The sequence below is a fragment of the Phodopus roborovskii genome, unplaced genomic scaffold (genome assembly GCF_943737965.1).
Source record: "Phodopus roborovskii unplaced genomic scaffold, PHOROB, whole genome shotgun sequence".
NCBI classification, from domain to species: domain Eukaryota; kingdom Metazoa; phylum Chordata; class Mammalia; order Rodentia; family Cricetidae; genus Phodopus; species Phodopus roborovskii.
Genome location: NW_026126625.1, coordinates 4813608 through 4836595, shown reverse-complemented (window position 1 = coordinate 4836595; position 22988 = coordinate 4813608). Strand labels below are relative to the sequence as shown.

At 48.9% G+C, this 22988-nt stretch overlaps 2 protein-coding genes across 2 annotated transcripts in view; both read right to left on the bottom strand.

Moving 5' to 3' along the window:
• Aen (apoptosis enhancing nuclease) overlaps positions 1-22988 on the bottom strand; it is a 467932-nt gene that overhangs the window by 270666 nt on the left and 174278 nt on the right. The gene's annotated exons all lie outside the window — the stretch shown is intronic.
• The window catches only part of Acan (aggrecan), a 63355-nt gene that overhangs the window by 20304 nt on the left and 20063 nt on the right, over positions 1-22988 (bottom strand). Inside the window, exons 2-12 of the mRNA XM_051206599.1 lie at positions 16500-16576; positions 13974-14357; positions 12334-12508; positions 10631-10758; positions 8953-9246; positions 7248-7652; positions 5921-6095; positions 5414-5541; positions 3900-4193; positions 1972-2187; positions 60-1016 (exon numbers count right to left, since the gene is read on the bottom strand). Of these exons, the coding sequence (XP_051062556.1) occupies positions 60-1016; positions 1972-2187; positions 3900-4193; positions 5414-5541; positions 5921-6095; positions 7248-7652; positions 8953-9246; positions 10631-10758; positions 12334-12508; positions 13974-14357; positions 16500-16569 (3226 nt within the window). The 5' untranslated portion in view covers positions 16570-16576. The remainder of the gene's footprint in view (positions 1-59; positions 1017-1971; positions 2188-3899; positions 4194-5413; positions 5542-5920; positions 6096-7247; positions 7653-8952; positions 9247-10630; positions 10759-12333; positions 12509-13973; positions 14358-16499; positions 16577-22988) is intronic.

Here is a 22988-nt window from a genome sequence, read left to right as displayed (position 1 = left end):
TCCTGCTTCAGTAGGGAGCACACTGACATCCTCTACTCCAGAGGCAGAAGTTTCTAGACCTCCTGTTCCAGAAAGAAGCCCACTAACGTCCTCTACTCCAGAGGCAGAAGTTTCTAGACCTCCTGTTCCAGAAAGAAGCCCACTAACATCCTCTACTCCAGAGGCAGAAGTCTCTAGACCCTCTCTTTCAGTAGGAAGCTGGGTGACATCCTCCATACCAGAAGCAGATGTTTCTAGACTTTCTCCTCCTGAAGGAAGTCCACTCAGGTCTCCCACTCCAGAAGCAGAAGTTTCTAGAGTTTCTCCTCCAGTAGGAAGTACACTGATGTCCTCTATTCCAGAGGTAGATGTTTCTGGACCTTCTTGTCCAGAAGGAAGTCCACTGAGGTCCTCTACTCCAGAGGCAGATGTCTCTAGACCTCCTGTTTCAGTAGGAATCCCACTGATATCCTCTACACCAGAGGTAGAAGTTTCTAGACTGTCTCTTCCAGAAGGGAGTCCGCTGATATCTTCTGCTCCAGAAGCAGAGGTTCCTATTGTTTCCCTCCCAGAAGGCAGCCCGCTAAGTTCTCCTGTTCCAGAGGCAGAGCCTTCTAGGCCTTCACCTCCAGAGGGCAGCCTGCCAACTGTGGGAGTGTGGGACCACTCCACTCCTTCTCCATCTCCTGAGGCCAGTCCACTTTCTACAGGCAGGCCTGAGCTCACTGTGGGATGGAGGCCACTGGAATCAAGGTCACCAGAGGGAAGTCCACTCTCACTGCCCCCTGATGGCTGCCCACTGGATTCAAGGCCTCCTGAAGTTTCTCCGCTGCCTGTGAAGTCACCACTGAGGTCATGTGGTCCTGATGCCTCCTCAGAGCCTGGCAGCTCTGTCCCACTTGGTGATGCAAGTGATGTTGTATAAGGCTTCTCTGAGGCGAAAGGCACTTCTGAGGCAGAGGGCTCTTCAGTGGCAGAGGGGGTTTCAGTGTGGTCCTCTGCCGCTGGAATGGTGGGGAGCCACGTGGGCGGGATCCCTGGAGGAAAGAAGGCAGTAAAGGTGAAGTGTGGAAAGGTGAACTCTGCTCCATTTCAAAGTCATGCATGGATCCAAACTCCCTCCCTACCACAGAAAACATTTTTCAAGAGTGCAGGCAAGTATCAGGCGACTGCTAAGGGATCTGTTTTTTCTGGCAAAGGAGGCAGAAAGGTGAGAGAGGAATAAAGGAAAATGAGACAGGAGAAGGAGGGAGGAAGGAAGAAAAAAGGAAGGGTAGGTGGGTGGATAAAAGGAGGAGAGTGGACTGGGAAGCTCCTTCTACACTCTCAGGATCACAGGCTGTATAAACTGTGCTTTGTGGGACTCCAAAGGCCACCATCTACATTACCCACTGGACATGGGAGCCACCATGAAGAAAACCAAGCTCCTTCTTCAAGAGCTTCTATATTATCTCATATCTAACTCATGATTTTCAGAGTGTGGTCCCTGGGCTACCATCCTCAGTGTCTCCTGGGATCTTGGTCATCTATTAGCTCTGCTAATAGAGGAGTCGGGTGTCCAAGCTTAGGGACTGTTTTCCCAAACCCTCCCAGTGACGCTGGTGTTGTTGGAGTGGGAGAACCCATCTCCAGGTCAGGTGGTACTATTTATAAAGATGCCTTCATTTTTCAAGCTGAGGTGTCTATTATTAAAGAGGATCTGAAAAGTAGAGAAGAAAACCAAAACAACCTCACCGTTTAAAATATGGTTACATTTCCCTCTCTGCCTTGTATTTGTTGATATTTTAAACACAACGTATTTCTGGGTTTGGTAGTGCAGACCTGTAATCCAGGCTACTTAGGAGCAGGAAGATTCTAAGGGCAAGACCTGCCTGGGCTATATAGTGAATTCAAGGGCGCCCACCAGACACCCACCCTCATCTGGGCATTCCATAGCAGGCATTTGTGTGGGTTTGGTATGCATGGCATGCTCCAGAGCCTAGCTATACCCACCTGGTAGTGGGGATGTACCCACTGGGGTATAGGCTGGTTCCCATTCAGTCTGTTTTTCTGCTTCAGTGGTGAAGTCTGGCTCCACTGTTGTCTCTGACTCCAATGGGACAGCATCCACACCAGGCCCCATCTGAGTGACGATCCAGGCCTCTATGTCAGAGGGTGATGTGGGCATGCTACCATCTTCTCTTCCCGGAGAGGGTACCACGGACACACCTGAAGAAGATATGGGAGGTGAGGTCCTGCCTTTGACACAGAGAAGCAAGGGAACCCTGAGGTACACCTGGCCAGTACAAAGCCTTGCTGACCATACCCAACCTCTAAGTCAGCAAGACAGCTGTTTGCCATTTGTATCCATTGTATAATGTCACCGTGTATCCTCTATCCCTAGCAGCTTAGGACAGAGTGGTGTGGGAGGTCTCTCTCCACAGTCTTCGTATATGCAGGACACAAATAGAGCCCTTATGCTTATAAACACATTTCACCTTAATAAAGATGAGATTCACCTAACCAGCGGGGTTTAAAGTGACTCAGTCAGGGTCAATGGCTTAGAAGTACCAGGACTAGTCTTTCTGTTCAAGATCTAATGTGACAGTGTTAGAGTGATAACCTGAGTGTGCCAGGTCCTGAAATTCATCTTTAAATTCCACACAGTTGTCATAGTGTTTGCAAAGAGCAGGGTGATGGCAGGATTCACTGATAAGGGGTAACTTCTGATTTGGGGGATGTCCCCAAACTGGAGGAAGTCAGGAAGGAACTAGAACTTCTCTACAGGGTCATAAGAGGTTTAAAATCTGGGTGGTGGCTCATACCTTTAATCTCAGCATTTGGGAGACAGAGGCAGGCAGATCTCCTTGAATTCAAGGCCAGGCTGTTCTACATAGCAAGTTCCAGGCCAGCCAATGCTACATAATGAGATCCTGTCTTAAAACAAACAAACAAAAAAGGCCTTTAAGTCCCCTGAAGTTCTGGGGTGGGTGTTGGAAGTTATGGTTAGAAATTTACAGGGAGGGTTTACTGGCTTTACCTCTGCTGCCCACTGTAAAGACCTAGTCTGGGACAGGGGCAACAGGAAGTTGAGACAGGAGGATCAGGAGTTCAAGGCCAATTTTGGAAATATGAATCCCTTTCTCAAAGTACGAAAAATAAAGTTAAAAGGTGTCTCTAGAACTCTGGGAAACTTGGAGGCCATCAGTTTTTTTTCCCTCTTAGTTAAAAACAATTCTGGAGGGCTGATGAGATTTCTCAGTAGTTGAGAATGTGTAATCCTTTTGCAGAGGACCTGAATTCAGATCCCAGTACCCACAACGGCAGCCCACAACTGTCTGAACTCCACCTCTAGGGAGTTCTGACTGATGCCTCTGGCTTCCAAGGTCACTTGCCCTCACATGCACATACCCACTCCCCATACACACAGTTAAGAATGGTAAAAACAAAACCTTAAAATGTTAAGATAATTCGGGATTTACAAGAAACTGTAAGAACACTCAGTTTTGATGTGTTATGTTGAAAACAGATAACCTGCAATCTTCATTTTGGTGGTTCATCATTACCCTATAGGGATGCTGTAAGGATTCAACCAATCAGAGCCCAGGGTATCATTCTCAATTGTCTAACTGGTAATGATGGCTGATATACTACAGTGGTAGTACCTACACAGTATGTATCAATTAAGCATGTAGGTGGCTGATGCTTGACAAAAAACACCAGGATTATTTGATTAAACTCATTATGGAAGTATTCACAGGAAGAGAATTTGACAAAAATGTACAAATGAAAACAAAATGTAACCTTATATATAAATATATATTGAGTGTTGCCCATACACTATCCCAATTAATATTTGTATGCAACTTCCTTTGACGTAGGGACCATTTTGTCACTATTTACAGAGAAAGCAATAAGGAAGTCCTCCCAGACTACAGTACCTCGGAAGCAGAAGGCATGGTGCCTGGACAATGGGTCTGGAAGGCCAGTCTGGTTGGGGTAGAGGTAGACAGTTCTCACGCCCGGTTTGTCCCCACCGCAGGCAGGCCGAGGGGTGACGATGGGGTATCGGAGGCTGCCATCTGCCAGCCAGCCAGCATAGCACTTGTCCAGGCCATGGCTCCAGGCAGCGTAGAGCTGGCCAGTGGAGGCCAAGGTGGCATTTTGGTCTTCACAGAAGGCCTGCGCTTCCTGGAAGGTGAACTGCTCCAGGCGTGAGGCAAAGAACACTTCCCCTGGGGACAGAGACAATGGCAGTGGGACGGTTCACATGGGTCATCAGCAGAGTTCTGTTCTCACTGCCCTGGGGCAGAGCTCCTGGCACCTCTACCCTGCTCACTGGGGTTGTTCACCAACCTATGTGGCACACACTCTCCTATAGGGCCCTGCTTCGCTCAGTCACATTCCAAAGCCACACCCCTTAGATCTCTCGGGATCCTGGGCAATAGAGACGGGGTGGGGTGGGGGTGAGGGGTGGGTGGGGGGAGGGGTGAGTGGGGTGGGTGGGGTGGGTGGGGGCTCTACTTTGTACCAAGTGAGACTTTCCTGGGACTTGGGACATTCCTTGCTAAAGAAGGCAGTGTCACAGTTGAGCTGGGCTGAGCTAGTCAGTCTGTGGGGAGCTGGCTTCTACCCCTCCTTATCTAGGTTCTCCAGTCACATGTAGGTGCCTTTCCCTTGACTAATAGCTCAGCTGGCTACCCAAACCCCCCCAAGCATTCTTAGCTTCCCGATTCCTCAGATCCCTCATGGAGCTCAGTGACTACTACGGACCTGATGCACATTCCTCTGGTATCTCAGCAGCCACATATCGCCCAGGACCCTGTCTGGCTTAGGGGGCTCACATCTACCCAGCGTTTGCTTGTACTAGGTATTCTTTATGTATCTCAATTAATACTCAGAAAAACCTCGAATGTGGATATGAAGCAGCCATGTTTTACAGATGGGGAAACTGAGGCTCACAGAGGCTGAGTGGCCATGCTGAAACTTTTCTAGAATACAGTCATTTTTCAAATTGGGTTCAGTGGAAAAGCAATTTGGTGGCATTCATGGAGGTGCATGGTTGAGTAAACTTGGGAAATGCTGCACATGTTACAGAGAGTTAAAGAAGTTTGGGGCTACAGAACTTCTCACAGCCTCTGATGTGGTCATGAGCACTGGGACTCTATAAAGCAGAGGATGTGTCTAACATTTGTTTATTAGAAATCGGTCAATTCAGCCACTGAACTCACTTCTGAAGGACCACTGTCACACTCCAACATTAGGGGGTCATCCTATGACCCTTTGATGGAGAGGAGGCACTTGAATTGAAAGAAGTGAGGGGCAGGCCTCCTTTCCAATTGGAAAGTTGTGTGAGGGCAGGCCTGGGTGGGTGGTGGCAATTCTATCCCTCTTTAATGACTCTCCCTTAGTCCCTGTTGGTTTGCAAACAGGAATGTGATAATATGGCCCGTACCCTCAAGCTTGTCCACGTAGCAGTAGACATCATAGGTTTCTGATGACGGGCGCACACCATAGGTCCTGACTCCAGGGCTGCTGTCCTTGTCACCCACACATGGGGTCCGTGGGTTCACAATGGGGTACCTGTGAAAGAAGATGAGAAGGGGGTTAGGGCCTATCCTGAGGGTAGGAAAGACACATCTTGGACCATGTTTATGTATCACGACTCTTGAGCATCTGGTGGTCTTCAGAAGAGAGTCTCCTACACAGGGTGCACCCTGTCAAGCTGCAGGGCATGGGGATGCTTGAACAGGATCTCTAGGGGCTCCTTCTGTTTGTCTCTTGGAGGGAAATGACTAAGAACTTGGCATAGCACAGTTCCTGTCACCAACTTCCAGAATATGCCTTGGTTTAGGGGCATGTGTGGAATTTAGGGAACTATGCAGTCACTAGTGACTTCATTAACCCACCAAGTGCTGGGGGCTTCTTGGTTGGGGCTAGGAATGGTAGGCTTGTGGTTTACCTGACGGTCTGGTCCTGCAGCCAGCCGGCATCACACTGCTCATAGCCTGCCTCATAGGCAGCCTGCAGCTGCTCTGGTGAGGCCATGACAGCCCCGGTTTGCATGCAGGCCTGCTGTGCCTCCTCGAATGTCAAAGAGTATCTGCTGGAGCCTGGGCGATAGTGGAATACTACTCCTGGGTGACGAGGAGAGGGGAGAAAGAAACAGGTAAGATTGATGCTCATGGGGTCTGTTCTAAGCTTAGCTCCTCCACTTAGACATAATGGATTTGGGCAATTCCACCTGAAGTTCTACTTGGTGATATCATGAGTGTCATGGTAGATGGCAGTGTCCATCTGTCTATCCCAGGTAGGGACACACCAAGACCCTTTATGGATGCTATGCTAAAATGTTCTTCCCATTTGTATATTTTCATTCGGGGGATCAGCTGGGCTCTGTGCTGAGTGATGTCCCTGTCCCTGGAGACATTTCCTGAGCATAGAGAACACCATCTGCTTAGCTCAAAGGGCTGCAAGTGTTTTCCAGAAAGAATTAGATAACTATATCAGGCTTTTCTTCTTCCTGAGATAGTCTTGCTGTTTTCAGACTGGCTTTGAATTCACAACTCCCCTGCCTCAGTCACCTGTGCTGTGATTACAGATATGAGCCATCATACCTGGTCTCTAGAAGATGCTTTGTGGACCATGTGATTTCTGTTACAATTGCTCAACTCAGCTGCAACTGTCCTGAATTAGCCACAGTCTTAAACACATGGGTGTGGCTTTGATCTAATCATACTTTATTTGTGGGCAGTGAAATTTGAAACTTACATGATTTTCATGTATCACAAAATAAGTTTCTCCCTTTGACTCTCCCTTCTTCAATTGTTTAGGGATGTGGAAGCATTCTTAGTTCACAGGCTACCTCAGAGCATCTGCATTCAGATGTTAACTAAACTTTGATTTTGTTTGTTTTTCAAGACAGTGGTTTTTTTGTTTTTGTTTTTGTAGCTTTGGAGGCTGTCCTGGAACTCACTCAGTAGACCAGGCTGGCCTCAAACTCACAGATCCACCTGCCTCTGCCTCTTGAGTGCTGGAATTAAAGGCGTGCACCACCACAGCCCTGCATACTTTGTTGATTTTTATGCCAGTGTGAGGACAAGGCCAGGCAAGGCCATGGAGTCACCCAGAGCAGTGGTTCTCAAGTGGCTCTGTTTTGTTTTAAACCATGTTTTAAACCATCTACTTGTTACACAGCTTGGTTTGCACAGTTGATTTCATTTGGAGTCAATGATTTGTAGCCAAAGAGTAGACATAACTGCCCGGCCTGTCCTCAGGAGAGTACTTACCCCCCGGCAAGTGGGGCTGCCCAGGGGCTCCAGCTGCACCTGGTGCCAGGGTCACTCGAACAACCAGGTCCTCACTGGTGAAGGCCGTGGCAGAGTCCAGCCCAGCTGTGGTTTCCTCCGGAAAGCCCCAGGGCCTGGTGGTTTCCTCAGTTCTTCTCTCAGCCTCAGGGAAGGTCGTGGCCCTCACAGCAGGGAAAACGGTGAGGGGCTCCTCGGGCTCTGAGATGGTGGGGGACAGGTCGAAGATGGGCTTTGCGGTGAGGATCTCATTGCCCCGGACTTCTCCCTCCGTGTTATTTCGGGGCAGGGGCAGCTCCAGGTCTGGCCAGGTCACTGTCTGGATGGTGATGTCGTCTTCGCCACCCACCCCGAAGAAGTTTTCTGGGATGTCTACAAAGTCTTCACCTGGGACAGGATGCAAAGATAAACTTCAGTGCTCAGCCTGGGGCTGTTTCGAGGAGACAGAAGCCGAATGTGCCCCATTTCCTCCTTCTTGGCTGGAGCCAGGCACCTGGCCCTGCTCATCACAAAGGCCTTAGGTTCTGTGGCTCCTCCATACCCTCAGGGTGGTTCCAGAACCTCCCACAGATGCCAAACTCTTGGAATGCTAGAGTCCCTTATATAACCTAAGTGCCACTGCTGGACTCCTATGTCATATTTTGGTTGCTTATAACTCCCCATACAGGGTAAGTGCTATTTTAATAGCTGTTATAGTGTATTGTTTAGGGGGAAAATGGCAAGAAAAATTCTGCACATATTCAGTATAGATGCAGTTAAATTATTAAAGCCAGAGGTTGGCTGGATTTGTAGAAGCAGTAGGATACTCATGGTATATTGATTGGCCAGCTCACTGCTTATCAAATAAAATCAGTTCCTATTGCCACCACCCCACCAGCTGCTGCTTTGGCCCCTGTGTGTCCAATGGGACGAGGTGAATCAGTGATAAGGGATATTCTGCATCTTGCAGAGGTGAGTTGTGCAATCCATGCAGGCATTGTTGGAGAGCTGCCTGCCTCAGAGTCCTGGACAAATGAGGGGCTGGCAGACATAAGGTAGTTATTAGTAATGACAATGCTTATGAGGGTGATACTTCCAGAGTGGTGACACTATCAAAGAGTGAATAGAGGTTTTTGGGAGTGAGGGTGTCCCTCTTCACGTAAGATCGGACTGTAGAAGTCAAATACAAAATGAGCTGTCACTGAATTATCACCCATCAGATTGTAAAATGTATGCAATACATTCACCTAATTTATGCTGTTCATTTTTTTCCTCTAAGAGTTAGGAGTTAATTATAACTTATGGTGTGTTAAAATTTTGTTCTAATTTTTCCAAATGAAGTCACAGAAATTTCTCTTACTATTACAGAAATACTGTTTAGTTGCATCCAGATTAAAAAGGAAGTTTCCAGTGGGCTCGTGCCCTCTGACAGGTCCCACCTCCTCTCTATCAGAGGGGTTTGGGGTCCTGACTTTTCCAGCCTTGTGCAGCAAGGGGGAAGAACTGGGAATCCAACCCAAGGAAACAGAGACTCTGGAGCATATGCTTTAAACACTGTTCTGTGTGGATCCGATGCAATGGGACCGGATATGCTGTGACTTCCATTGTTTCAACCGGGAGGGAGATGATGATGGTACCTTCCCAAGATCTTACTGGGACCTGATTTTGGTTGCAGTCTTCCCCTCCCCAGCTTCAGCACTAGTCCCACCTGTGTAGCAGATGGCATCATAGCGGGATGAGGGATCCGGATAGCCTGTCTGGTTGGCGTGCAGATAGACAGTCCTTACACCCAGAAGGTTGCCCCCGCAGTTGGGCCGAGCCTTGGAGATGGGGTAGCGCACGCTGCGGTCCGCCAGCCAGCCGGCGCTGCACATGTCCATCCCCCCCTGCCAGGCCAGGTAGAGCTGGCCCGTGGTAGCCAGCCGTGCCCCCAGCCTTCGGCACTCATTGGCTGCCTCTTGGAAGGTGAACTTCTCCGGGGATGTGGCATAAAAGACCTCGCCTGTGAAGGACACACAACACAGGATGAGGGTTTCACTCCCATCCCACTCTGCCTGTGTTCCCAAGAGGTCCACATGTTTTCACGGAGTTTTATTCTTTTTTCTGTGGTTCCACGTTGGCATCTCATAGCTTGTCTATCACTCCCCAGTCTCTATTCCTTTCTGAACTTTTGGGTAGGATGCCATCAATCTCCTAACAAGGACCTTCTCCTCCCTAAAATAGAAAAGCTGCCAAACGAGCAAGGGGTGAAGCAAGCGTAAAATCGGTAAGCACCTGTGGCCCAGGTGGTTGCTGTTCATCTTCCCACCACTAGGGGAGCTTTCCTTTAACACAGGCACTCTCATTCCTAGGAAACCATGCCAAATTCAAATTCTGCTGAGAAAAGCAAGCCTCACCTTTGACCTCTTAGAGTACTGGCTTCCAAACCAGGACCAATGGTACCCAAACTAGCTTTTAAACGATATTTCCTAAAACCTGCCAAGGTTGTGCTTGAGGATGGGGTGGGGGTAGGAGTATAGCTGGTCACTCATTGGTTTCAGGTATCCTTGCTCAATGGCAGTTCAGGCCAACTGCTGTATTTGTCTTGGGTTGGTCAAACATGGAGACACAAATGCTTGTTATGTAATAGAGGGTTTGGCTCCTGAGATAAGAACTAGAAGGGGGCATGGGCGGTAAGAAAGTTGGGCTGTGTCACCCTAGCTTTTGTCCTAGCTGGAGGAGCTTGGGAGCTGTGGGAGGCATGCTCAGAGATTTCGTGTGTGTGTGTGTGTGTGTGTGTGTGTGAAGAGATGAATGGTGCAGATGGGAGAGGGGTGTCAGCTACATGGCAGGGTAATGCTATGTTCAAAGTTAGTGCACTCAAAGAAGAGAGACATGACCTAGGTTTCTCCCTCAAACAGCCCATCAAAAGGCCCAAGGTGGGACTTCAACATGGGGTCAGGGAAGTGGAGAGAGTGGATGGGGAACGTGTTTCCTCAGGGTGTCCCTCTTGAGTGGGAAATGGAGTCCCAGGCTGCCACTGAGCTATACCCCAGTCCTAAGCCTGGCTCTGATGGCACCATGGACCTTAAGACAGGGCTGGGTTGGCCAGAGATGCTGAGGCTCTGGATAAGAGAGACTGTCCCAGAGGACTTGGGAATTTGGGGTTTGGTGGGACCACTAGATGGTTTGCAGGTGCCTGTGGCCACTGAGACCCCCTCCAAAGTAGATAGTGAGTATTTCAGCAAGAGACCACCTCCCTTCATGGCAGGAGAGGCCTGAGCCAAGGGCCCTGGCCCAGAGGAGGCCTTGTGTAGCTATCCCAAATGTGAGCGGGGCGATGAGGAAGGGAAACACATCTTGAAGGGAGCTAGCTGGCTTTTTCATGATGGGAGGTGTTGCCTCACCCTCCATCTCCTCAGCGAAGCAGTACACATCGTAGGTCTCATTGGTGTCTCTGATGCCGTAGGTTCTCACTCCAGGGAACTCATCCTTGTCTCCATAGCAGCCTTCCCGGGGAGTGTGGATGGGGTACCTGTTGGGAAGCCAACATGGGAGTGTGACACTGGGAACTGAGGAAGCCCAAGGTCATGGTTCATGTAACTTCACCTTCATAGGTGGAAGTAAAGGCATAATACTACCCCTGTCCAAGCCCGCTCTGAATGCCAGCTTCCCCTCCAGTCTCAATGCTACTCCCTGGCTAAGACAGCCTCTATTACTGCATATTCTTGGTACCAGACATACTCTCCCCCGGGGAAGACACTTTTCATATAAAAGGCCAGAGTCTTGTGGGTTTTGTAAACTGCAGGCCTCTGTATCAGCATGGAACATGCATCCAGTGGGCGTGGCTGTATTTCAACACAACTTTATTTACAGAAACAAAGGAGGAATTGGGTTGGATTTGGCCATTGGTGCCTACTTTGTACCTGTTGAGTCATATGTCACCAAGTGAGGCAGGAGCTGGACAAACTAAGATCTAGAAAGGTTAATAGACTTGTTCAAAGTCGCACAGCTTCTAAATTCCAGTTTTTTGGATTTGGGTCTAGCTCTTTCTGAGGCCAATATGTGAACTCTTGACATATTAGACTGTTGTCTCACTTCTTTTTTTTATTTACTGATTTTTGTGGTTTGTCCCAGTTTGCTTCAGCTGTCAATTTGACACAGCCTAGAGTTGTCTGGAGAAGTCTCAATTGAGGGAACACCCAGATTAGCCTGTGGCCATGTCTGTGAGGGGTCATCTCAGTCTGGGATCAATGTAGCAGAGCTCAGCCTGGACAGGTGAGCCTGGGGTGTATAAAAAAGCTGACTGAGCATGCCTGTGGGCGATCTAGACAATGAGCCAGGCAGCGAGCCAGAAGCAACATTTCTCCAGGGTTCCTGCCTCTCAGCCTTTTTTGTCCTGACCCCAGTGATGGCCTATGGCCTGGAACAAGCTGAAATTAACCTTTTCCTCCCCAAGCGGCTTTTGATCAGACTGTGGCATCTCAGCAACAGAGATGAAACCATAACAATGCCGTATGGCCTTGTGACCTATGATCCCCTGACCTTCCCAAGCTTGTAAAGCTGTCTTCCTGAGGCCTGTGCACTGGCTATGGGGCTAGCACTGTGATGCACATGGGGTGGTCTGTCTGTCTTTACAGGCTTGAAACTGTGCTGGGATCCTTGAAGCTGGATTCTATCTGTACTGCTTTGCCACGTGGCTCCCAGGACTCACTCAGAAAAAGATGTGTCTATTTGCCTAATTTACATATGTCTTATCTTACCAAAAGGATATAAATAAAGATCGTGTATGAAAATAAACAAAACTCTAAAGTTAAAGACTGACAAGCAAACCAGAAGTAAAGAAACATCGACAATAGGAAAAACAGGCTAAGAGAGTAGTGAAGTTCAGAACAAGGCAGCTGGTGTTATTTTCTCCTGGGAGAGAAGACAATGGTGACCTGGGATGGGACATTGGGCGTATATGCTGACAAGGCTGGACCCTGATCCCTAACCTAGACTGGCCATGGGGTCATGTTCACACCAGCTAAGTACTGGTCAGCATTCCCACACCATCACCTGCCCCATTCTGCTAGGCTCTGATGGTTCTTTGGGGTTGGGGGGGTCTCACCTGACCGTCTGGTCAGCCAGCCAGCCTGCATCGCATTGGTGGAAGCCATCCTCGTAGGCAGCCTGCAGTTGCTCAGGTGTGGCGATGATGGCGCTGTTCTGCAGGCAAGCCCGCTGTGCTCTGTCAAAGTCTAGAGTGTAGCGTGTGGAGATGGCTCTGTAGTGGAACACGATGCCTGTGGGAGACACAGACCGGGAGGGCTGGTTAGGTGTGAGCTCCAGTTATTGACACTCTAGAGATATGGTGGCAAGAATCAAGGGGGCCCTGGGCATTCTCTGGACCCAGGCTGACATGGTTTCTGTCTGTTCTTTTTATTATATTTTATTAATTCTTCGAGAACTTCATACGTGCAAGCAATGTATTTTGATCATATTTACCCCCCCCCCCATTCTTTTCCTACTCTTTCCAGCTCTACCCAAAATATTCCATCCGCCTATCCCACTGAGTCTAATTTGTGTTGTCTATATACTAATGGGTATAGGGCCATCTACAGGAGTGTGGTCAACCTACCAGGGGCTATACCATTAGAGAAAATCAGCTCCCCTTCCCTCCAAAGCCATCATCAGCTGACCACAGCTCCTCAGCTGCTGAAGTTGCGTGGGGTTCTTTTGCCCTTGCTGGAACCCCATCTCCTCTCTACCCTGCCCCACCCCACCCCACCACCCTAACAGGGTGTTCACCACCTCCTCACAAAGCATTCCTTCTAGAACACCTCTAATAATTCTGACAATTAGAAAGTTCTTTGAAATAAAGCAAACACTGTCTCCTTGTAATTTTTTTTTTTTTTTTTTTGCCACTCTAGGACCCTCTGTTGTTTTTTGTTAATTTTTCCTCCCAGGGAAGGAGACACCAAGGGTTCCATATCTCCAGTAGCTCAGGGGCATCCTAATGAGTGCTCTTAGAGAGAAGGGAGACCAAGGAGTAAGCCCTCAGCCATTTCTTTGGCACCTGAAGCTGAGAATAAAGGGATGGTGGTGGAGGAGGAGTTGCCTGGATGAGATGTTAGGAAGCCACTTTCATTCATTTCTAGGGTCAGCCATGCCGTTCGAATCACTTGCTCAGGTGCAAAGTGGGCACACTTACAAGGCCCGCTGTGATGTAGGACACACCCCTCTGTGTATGTCTACGAGGCTTTACCTGAAGAGGGAAGACCCACCCTGACTGTAGATGGCACCATCCCATGGTCTGGGGGCCCCGAGTGAATAAAAAAGGAAAAGGAGAAAGGGAGCGATCTGAGCACTCTGAGTTCTCTCTCTGCTTCCTGACTGTCGATACAGTATGATACGCTTCCTCATACTCCCACTGTCGTGTTCCCCTACCACGGTGGACTGTGTCTCCTCACACTATGAGCCAAAGTAACTCCATGCTCTTCCAAGTTCATTCCCATCAGGTATTTGGCCACAGCAACAAGAAAAATTGACATACCCAACAAGTCAAGGATTGTTGGCAAACACCAACTGCCAATACCAGGATGTATTCATGTGTCCTGCCCACAGTGTCCCAATCCCACAGAGCATGGCATTGCCAACTCCAAGTTAGAGGAAGCCAAGCATAAAATGGGTATGCAGAGGGGTGGAGTGGGAAAGCTGGCCACACCGGCAAGGGCATCATTCTAATTCTTTTCACAGAGAACACTTTACCTTTTACTATGACCTCCAGGGTGGCTTCACTATCCTCAATGCCATGCATCACTTCACAGCGATAGATCCCAGAGTCATTGGAGCGAAGGTTCTGGATTTCCAGTGTGGCATCACTGGGGATGGCTGGATAGTTGGGTAATGATACCTTGTCTTGGTAGATGCTGTTCACTCGAACCTGTCCCTCCGTGGCCACCAACAATACTACCTCTTTTTCCTTGGAAACGCGACTCCACTTGATTCTTGGGGTAAGGGGGGCAGTGGAGGGTGCAGTGGTCACAGGATGCATGGGGTCGATGAAGTAGCAGGGGATGGTGAGGGAAGTCCCTAGAAGGACCTTCAGTGGGGATGGTTGAGGGATGCTCACGCTCAGTGAGTTGTCATGGTCTGTTGGGGAAAGGGTGAGAGGGCAAACAGAAATGTTAGGATGACAGAGACCACAAGACACCCAGACAGTCCTGAGAGGGACCCTGAGGATTCCCAGGAAGCTCCACAACACCCTCTCCAGATCAGCATCCCTCAAGACCTCTGGTTCCAGAAGAGCATGGGAGAGACATCACAGGGAAGACCTCAAACTACAGTCACCTATAGGATGCTAAACTATAGATAAACAGGACTCCTACTCTTAGGGTAGCCATATATTTGATTCAGAGATTTTAGAAAAAATATATTGGGGTATTTATTCTGGAAATGATGTGTTCCCCACAAAAGGTTCATGCACGGGATACTTGGCAGTGTTTATTGAGAGGTGACTGGATTATAGGGATTCATCCGTTGGTCAATTCAGAGCTGAACTGGGATGTGGGACCTCACTGGAGGGCAATAGATCACTGTGAATTTGAAAGGCATATCTTGCTCACTGCCCCTTCCCCATCTCTCTGTCTCTCTGTGTGTCTCTGTCTGTCTGTTTCTCTGCTTCCAGGCTGCCAGGAGGTGAACGGCTCTCCTCCACTCTGTCTTTAGGCATGATGTTTCTGCCTTGCCACAAGCAAGCTATTTCCCTGAGACATTTTCTCACAGAGCAGGAACCAATCTAACTCATTGGCTGTAATGGTTATCAAGGGATATGCAAAATTCTACCACTTTTAAACATGAGACACAGAACTTCAAAGACATATCCATCCCATCTCGGAAGGTCTGCTTTGGATTTTAGTGGGACCTTGTAGGAGGACAAGGCTTTTAAGGTAAAGAGTAAGAAAATGAGGGAAGGACAGGTCAGGCATGCATATATATGCGCCTGTAGAGTCAGATCTGGAAGTCTGACTGGGTAGGACAAGACAACATAAAAATTATGGAGCATGTCAATAGAGAAGATGTGGTGTTTCCCAAATCCTGTTGGAGAGACACAGCCTTCCACATAATACCTTTCATGGAAGGTCTTTAAATATACAGAACCCTTCCTTCCAGGGGATGCTACAGGTTGAAATGAAAGTTTAAGATGGATATGGCTGGTGGATTCATAGTAGGGTAAGGACAAGGGGGGCGGTAGGCAGGAATGTCTGGAGTCCAGCTTGGACATTCTGATGTGTGGACCAACACCACTCCACCACAAACACCTTCATCTGCTGCTCCGCCCCCATGCCACTGGCCACAGCTTGGCTCTGTAGTGGTGGTCTCAGGGAATGGCCACCGTTGAGCCCAGCTCAGTGGTTGTTAAAGCTCCCAGCCAACCCTCTCAGTGCACTGTTTTGCTGATGTGGACATGTCTCCCCAGGTGATGGCCAGCGTCTGGGTATTCACAGGTCTCTGAGCACCAATGGAAGTCCAGCTACTACCCACGTCTAAATATTCAAAAGCTTCGAATCAGGCCAACAAGTGACTGAATAAAATACTGTGTATCTTTCCATTTGACCACAGGAATATTTTTTTTTTACCTAGAGTTTTGCATTGGGAGAAAGATGATCCAAGTCTCCTCTCGTCCCCCCTCAACCCACACTGTGAGGGAGGTCTCACAAACATGTTTAGCCCTGGAATCCCAGATCTCCACACCAGGTGTAAAGTTCTTCACCCCTCCCTTGAGCCAGGGGTGGGAGGCTCACACCAGGACTGTGTCCTCACTTCTAGAGGAAAGATCAGTCCTTCTGCCTCTGCTCCTCAGGTTCTTTCCTCCTCGTTAGTGTCCCTCCCCACCCATGCTCTCTGGAAGCCTTTCCCTTTGGTTTTCCATCTCTCCCCCCTCACACACACACACACACACACACACACACACTCTCTCTCTCTCTCTCTCTCTCTCTCTCTCTCTCTCTCTCACCATGCAGCAGTTCTGAATGCGGTCCCCAAGGAGAGGCTGCTGGGAAAGATGCCCAGCAAGTGTCCTTGCTAGAGGGCATCCAGGAGTGGGTGCATGTACACCAGATCTATGCACATATGCATGGGTGCCTTCCTACTGCAGCAAGAAAGGGGCAGGACCAGGAAAAGGCCAAAAGAAGGGGGAGAGGGGCTGTATCTCAGAACAAGTTGTGTCCTGTGCTCAGAACCCAGTACCCGCCCATTACTGAATAAAGGAGCCATGCATGGGATTGTCCTCACCTGGAACTTCTTCGGAGATCTCTGCAGCGATGACCCTCAGAGTCACAAAGACCAGTAGTAAAGTGGTCATAGTTCACCTGGGGGAGGCAGCAGACATGTTATTTGGACAGTTAAGGCACAGAGAGTGGAAGAGATGGTGTGACAGAATCCACCACCAAGGCTCTGAAGGCACACTGCGCAACAAGAGGCTGCAGTGGTTTGAGTGGTTGTTTCCCCCAAGAACCCTTTCCCTCAGAAACCTTCATGTCTTTCTAAGCTTAATTCAGAGGGGGTGTACATTGGTCCTCCCCTCTTCTAGCCAGTGGAGACTCGCCCCAATGAATTCCTGTGGTAGCTCATCATGGGTGCCAGGTGGGCCATAGATGGCCCAGGTTCACACACTGTTCCCATGTGTCTGCTAGGGGTTTTGTATCAGATGAAAACTGGAATCTGTAGACTGAGATGGACCTCCCTCTGCAGTGTGGGTGGGCCACAGACAACCTCCTGAAGGCTTGAACAAAAAAGGACCCTCTCCCGAGGAACAGAGACTTCTTCCCTGATGGCCAACTGTTTTTCCTCTCTTTGGACTTGACCTGAAGCATGAGCTGGGCTTTGAACATGTGGAACTTCAAACTGAAGATGGGCATCCAGCTCCCCTGAGCCTCCTTGCTAGTCTCTCTGCAGCTCTGGGGACCCCCAGCCTCAACTTATATTGTCCCCATTCTCTCGCTCTCCCTGTGCCCCTCCCTCCTTTCTCCTCCCCCTCTCTCAGATACATAGTCATGAAGGGGATGTCCTCTGCTGAAAATGAATGGTACATGATGACAATTTGGTCAGTGGTGGAGTGCATATAAACAATAAGTTTACAGTGGAGGTGAAAACACCGTATTGCCTAGTGACAATGTAATGTCCCAGAGCAACACATTTCTCACCTGTTTGTAACGACACTGGTGCAAACACATTTACCACATGCTAATATGAAAGTATGGGGAATTTAATTATGTATATGGTATCATAATCTCTGTAATGACAATAAATGGCTGTTACAATATATTTCCTATACTATACTCTGTGTTATTATTTTGGCATGTATTATAGCTTATAAGAAACATATAATTAAAACAGTCCACCATGGACTCACTAAGCAGCTTCAGACACTTCTTATTAAATGTGTATCTTAATTGCATCAAGAAGCCATGTAAAGGGCTAGGATATGGTTCAGTGCTCAAGTGTTTTCCTAGCATGCTTGATATCTAGTGACACACACATGCACACACAGGCACACACAGCAACAGCCATGATGAGGGATTGAACTCTATCACCTAGATATACATGTTCAAGTGCACAAATGACACAGGAAAGAGAGGGAGGAAGGGAGGGAGGGAGGGAGGGAAGGAAGGGAGTGTGGGGGCGGGGGAGTTATCCCTTTAGGGAACCCTAATGCAGCCCTTCAGATGCAGAGACATGACAAACTGTCCAGCTTCCCTGGTGGAATCTGGGTGTGCCACCCACTTCAAATTCAGGAACCTTGCATATTTTAGCAAGGATCATGTGATTTTAGGCAAGAGTCAAGGCCCTGGCTAGAGTCAGGAAGACACAGCCCATAAGCAGGAGTGAGATGAGCAACTAATACCAGGAAGTGAGAACCTAGGACTCCTGTAACCCTCTTCTGGACCAAATGCAGCTTCATGTGAACTGGAAAGGGAAGTTTCCTAATTGTCACCAGCTGGTCAGCTGCCGTTCATGGACACAGATGGGTTGCAACCACCACTTAAGGGTGTCCCCTGCACTTTAGGGACCTCCAACTCCAGCCAGCAAGCATAAGGGACCTTCTCAAGTCACCAGCTGGAGCGGTAGTCTTCAGCCAGTTGCATGTAGAAACAGTCTGGATGCCATGGTACCACTGCCCTGGAGGGTGCACAACCATGTCACACACACCTTCCGAGACTTGCACTGTGTAACTCTATGTACCATGTTCAGAGGCAACAGCATTTACTTTTGGTCTAAGAAGAAGAAAGACAGACTTGGGAATGGGGCGGTGGGAACTAAAGGGCAGATGGGGCCTGGGGCCACACAGAGCATCCTCGGTGGAGGCAGGACCCCTGGCCTCCACACCTCAATCTCAACGCTGCCATAGCCTGACAGTCCAGCAGGTGTCGCTCTCTGCTTTCACCACAGATGCGGCTAGGTCAGCACAGGGATCAAGGGAGCCAGCACCCTTAGGAGCATCAAGGCTGTGGGGAGGGAGACACTGGTGTTCCGATGCAGGGCTGCCTGGGGAGGGGCAGTCTGGGCCCTGCACAAGGTAACCCTTTCCTGTTATGGATCTTGGCCTTTTTCCATCATCCATCCTCTACCCACACCATAAGCATCTACCACCGGAGAAATGAAAGGGCCTTCTGTGTGGCTGAGGGCTTAGAGGCACGTCACCCCTGTTCTGTAGAAAGCCTGGAAAGTTCCATCATTCTGAGAAATGGTCCCTTACATCTCCTTAGGGATTTTCAAAAACATCTCATACTGCAGGTCCTGTACCTTGAGGGGACACTGAGTTGGGGGTGGTGGTGGCTCTTGTTCAAGGTCAGGGCTAAGATATGGTTTCCTGGAGAGGGTAAAGAAGATCAGTCGAGGTGTTGGTAGAGGGACCTTTACCTCAGACCCAGACACAAAGCTAGCCTGTTCCTCCCTCAGAACACCCTTCACTTGGAAGTTTCGTGTATGTTTCAGAGTTGTGTTTCTTCCCTCGCTCCCCGAACAAGCTGGACATTGTCTGGGGTGCGGTGCTCTGTGGGGCTAGGACTTGCTCTGTTTTTCTCCCGGGCTTAGACCAGGAAATGTGAAGGAATGAGAAGGGAGAGGGAGGGAGGGGGTCGGCGTAGAGTGGGCAGCAAAACTAATTTTATTTCTTCTTTAAAAACTTTGGGATAGAAATATTGCAATAAATATGCTCTTGTGTTTGTGTGTGTTTTCTCAGTTGTAACGAAAATAGGGAGAGATTCCATTCTGTCTGGGTTCCAAGCCTCTCTGGGACTCACTGAGTCTTTTATGTGAGAAGACTGGCTTTGCCAGCCCATGCTCACTCACGGACAGAGAAACCTTTCTCAATGGGAAGAAAATTGAAGCAGTGGGAAGGGATGGTGTATATAGGGCCTTGAGGCGGGGGAAATGGAGAGGACCTGAGATGGACAGTGAGGCTCAGAGGCACAGGAGATGGCCCAGCAGAAAGCTCCAGAATCCCTGAGGCCAAGGATTGGCCTTGTCAGGAAGCAATTGTTAGGAGTCTTGACAAGGAAAAGGAGCAGGCCCCTGCTTTTCAGCCATGTGTGTGCCTGTCTTTCTGTGTGTGTGCACACGAGTGTGTGTGCATCTGTCTGTCTGTTTCTTTCTGTCTTGGACTCTTTCTGTGTGTGAGTGTGTCTGCCTGTCTATGTGTGTATTTGTATCTGTGTGTCAGTTTCTCTCTCTCTCTCTCTCTCTCTCTCTCTCTCTGTGTGTGTGTGTGTGTGTGTGTGTGTGTGTGTGTGTGTGTGTGTGTGCCTGTGCTCCATAGTTGGAGGCAGGGACTTGAAGGGGAAGTTCATTCTGTCACTCTGAAGTCCTTTTCCAACAGCTCAGTCAAGATAGACTCAGCCTCCAGCTCTGTCAGGCCACTTACTGCCTCTTAACATGGGACCTGCCCGTGCTGTTTCACAGATGGAGTGAGATGTCTCGCCAGCCAGTTCTTCGCGTCTGGGATGGGCACCGTGCCTTTGGCACTGCCGCTAGGTGACTTTCCGTAAAGAACAAAACTGTTTTCATTTTAACAGCAACATCATCACCCTTCTAAACACCAGGGAAACAGGAAACAGGGCATGTGTGTGTGTGTGGGGGGGGTAGGGTTCACCATCATCCTGCATCGCAATCTCAATGTTTAATTTTTGTAACTGCCATCTTTTTGCAACCTATTTTCTGTTTCCACAGAATTCAGCTGATAAAACAACAGATTTACTCTTTCAAAAAGATGACGATGGGGTTCACAGAATGACCTTCTTTCCAGGAGGCTTGTGCAGGTAGCTCAGACAGGACGTTTGCCTCTTCCTGAATGAAGAATCAGTGGGTGGCTCCAGTCCCACCTCCAATCCTTGTTTAGCCAGTGATCCATTCCATTGCCAATGGCTCACTCATGATCTTTTCACGGCTCCTACAACCCACTCCCACATAAGACACAGGACACAACCTCAGGGATCTGCTGTGTTCCCTACGGACAGGTCCCCTGTGCAGACATTCTTAGCCCTTCCTTCATTAGCTCCAGAAATTTTCCTTAGAACCACAGAAGAACAGAGCTGGGATTGACCACTGTGAACTTCAAACCCAATGCATTAATTTTTGTAGCTGAAGAAACCAAAGGCTCAAAGGGGTTCTGTGTTTCATTGAGGACCGCACAGCAGGTTGAAAGTGGCACCATAGCTGGGGTCCAATTCTGAGAACTTGTTTTTCCTCGTTCCCAGACTTTGTGAGCTTTACAAAGCAGGGATCGCTCCTGTCTTAGTCCTTGTTGTCTTCCTAATACTCAGTGTAGAGTGCCCCCCACACACAGAGAGAGAGAGAGAGAGAGAGAGAGAGAGAGAGAGAGAGAGAGAGAGAGAGAGAGGGAGAGAGAGAGCTGATCATCTCAGGAGTCACCTCCTTCAGCCTGAGTTCTTGGATGGTGGGGAGGTGGTACAAGCGGCTCACAATGTTCCAGCCTTCATGTGTGCACAGTCCTAGGAGTTAGCGCCCCACACTTCACACTGGTAAGTCTCAGCTAGAGCAATACAGCTTGCTCACACTGCACATGACTGTACTGACACATCAATATGGCATGAGACTTCAGGAAGGTCACAGACTAGGTACAGCTCAGAGGAGTACCAACCAGGGTCTTTCCCTACCAGGAGAACCTTGGCAGTGCTACGCTGGACTCATGCCAGCTCTCCACGGTGAAGGTGAAGCATCTTTCTTCCAATTCCACACCCAGCAACTGTCACATTCCCACCTTGGGTGTTATGGGAGTATTTACATTATGGTAATCAGCAAACACCCATGAGGTGAAAGCTCTTGCTTTTTCTGAGAGTGGATTTACCAGCATGCTGGAAGTAACTTATGCTAAATTGGAAACGCAATATGGAAGAAAGACAATAGGTGCTTCTCCTTTTCCATCCTACTCTCTCTTCCTTTCTCTGTCCTGTGCATTTTCTAGCCCTGTATGGCTGGGCCACCTTCATCTCCATGGCCACTGGAGCTCACCTTCTGGTGGACAGATTATGTTATTAGGTGCATGCCCCTCATCTCCTTTGACTCTGGAAGCTCCCACTTTCTACTCAGAGCCTTTTCAGTCAGCAGGGCTTACCCTGTGGTCTGTCTCTCAGCTACAGCTGCACCCACACTGTCCTTGGCACTTTATCTTCTCTGATTTTACACATGGGCGTGGCCTTGTCTCCCCTTCGTGCTTCTCCCCAATCTCCTTTCTACTGCACAGTTCTGTCTGTGCACAATATGTTCCCCCTCAGCACTATGCCTGACTGCGTCTGACCCTCTTTTGAGGCCCAGCACTTGGAAGATGCCCTAATGCCTTTGGTTGGAAACAGGGAAATTACTTCCTCCTATGATGGCCAAGTGCTCTACACCGAGCTTCATCCTCAGCTCCTTTTCACTTTTTATTTTGAGATAGAGTCTTGCTAAGTTGTCCAGGCTAGCCTTGAACTCAATGGGTGGTCCACACAAGTCTTGAACTTGTGATCCTCCTGCCTCTCAGTACTTGGGATTATAGACCTACACAATGAGGCTTGGCTGCTCTTTGCCATTTCATATGTTAAAACCAATTTATCAATGAACACGTCCTGGTGGTTGACTTCTCTCTCAGATGCTTTAATCTATGAGGTCAGCCGTTTACAGGGCACTGGAGTCAGATAGATCTTGTTAAGCTACAGCTGTGATGCTTACACAGGGACACACAGTGCTGGTACAATTATTTAGTCTCCTTGGACTGGGCTTCCTGCCTTTACAGTGCTGATACAGCAAAATTGATTGCACAGTGCAGGACCGCTGCAGGGATCTAATGAGAGATGCTGTACTGCCTTCAGTGGCTGTGTCTCCTTGAATCTTAGAATCTTGTCTGATTGGACTCTCAGTCACAGAGAACCCCTGCACCCAACCCCCACCATTGCTGCATGTAACCTAGCATCCCGCACTGACTACCTACCATGGGCCTTGAACCTTGGGCCTCTGAACCTAGGAAGCTCTCACTTACCCAGTGTGTGGTAACTCAAGTGTGGCACGTGCCTAGTTTTAATTTAAAGAAGGCGCCAAGTGCATGGCCATTTGACTCTCAGTGACAGCAGGCAATGGGAACACCCTCCTAGTTAGTTTATGGAAGTCTCTGACATTCACTCAGGTTGGGTGTAGGACGTAGCTTCAAGCAAAACTATAGGCCATGAATTAGGAGCCAAGTGCTGCCATCTCTGTCTCCAGTAATGCAGGGATCTCAGTGGCTCTCAG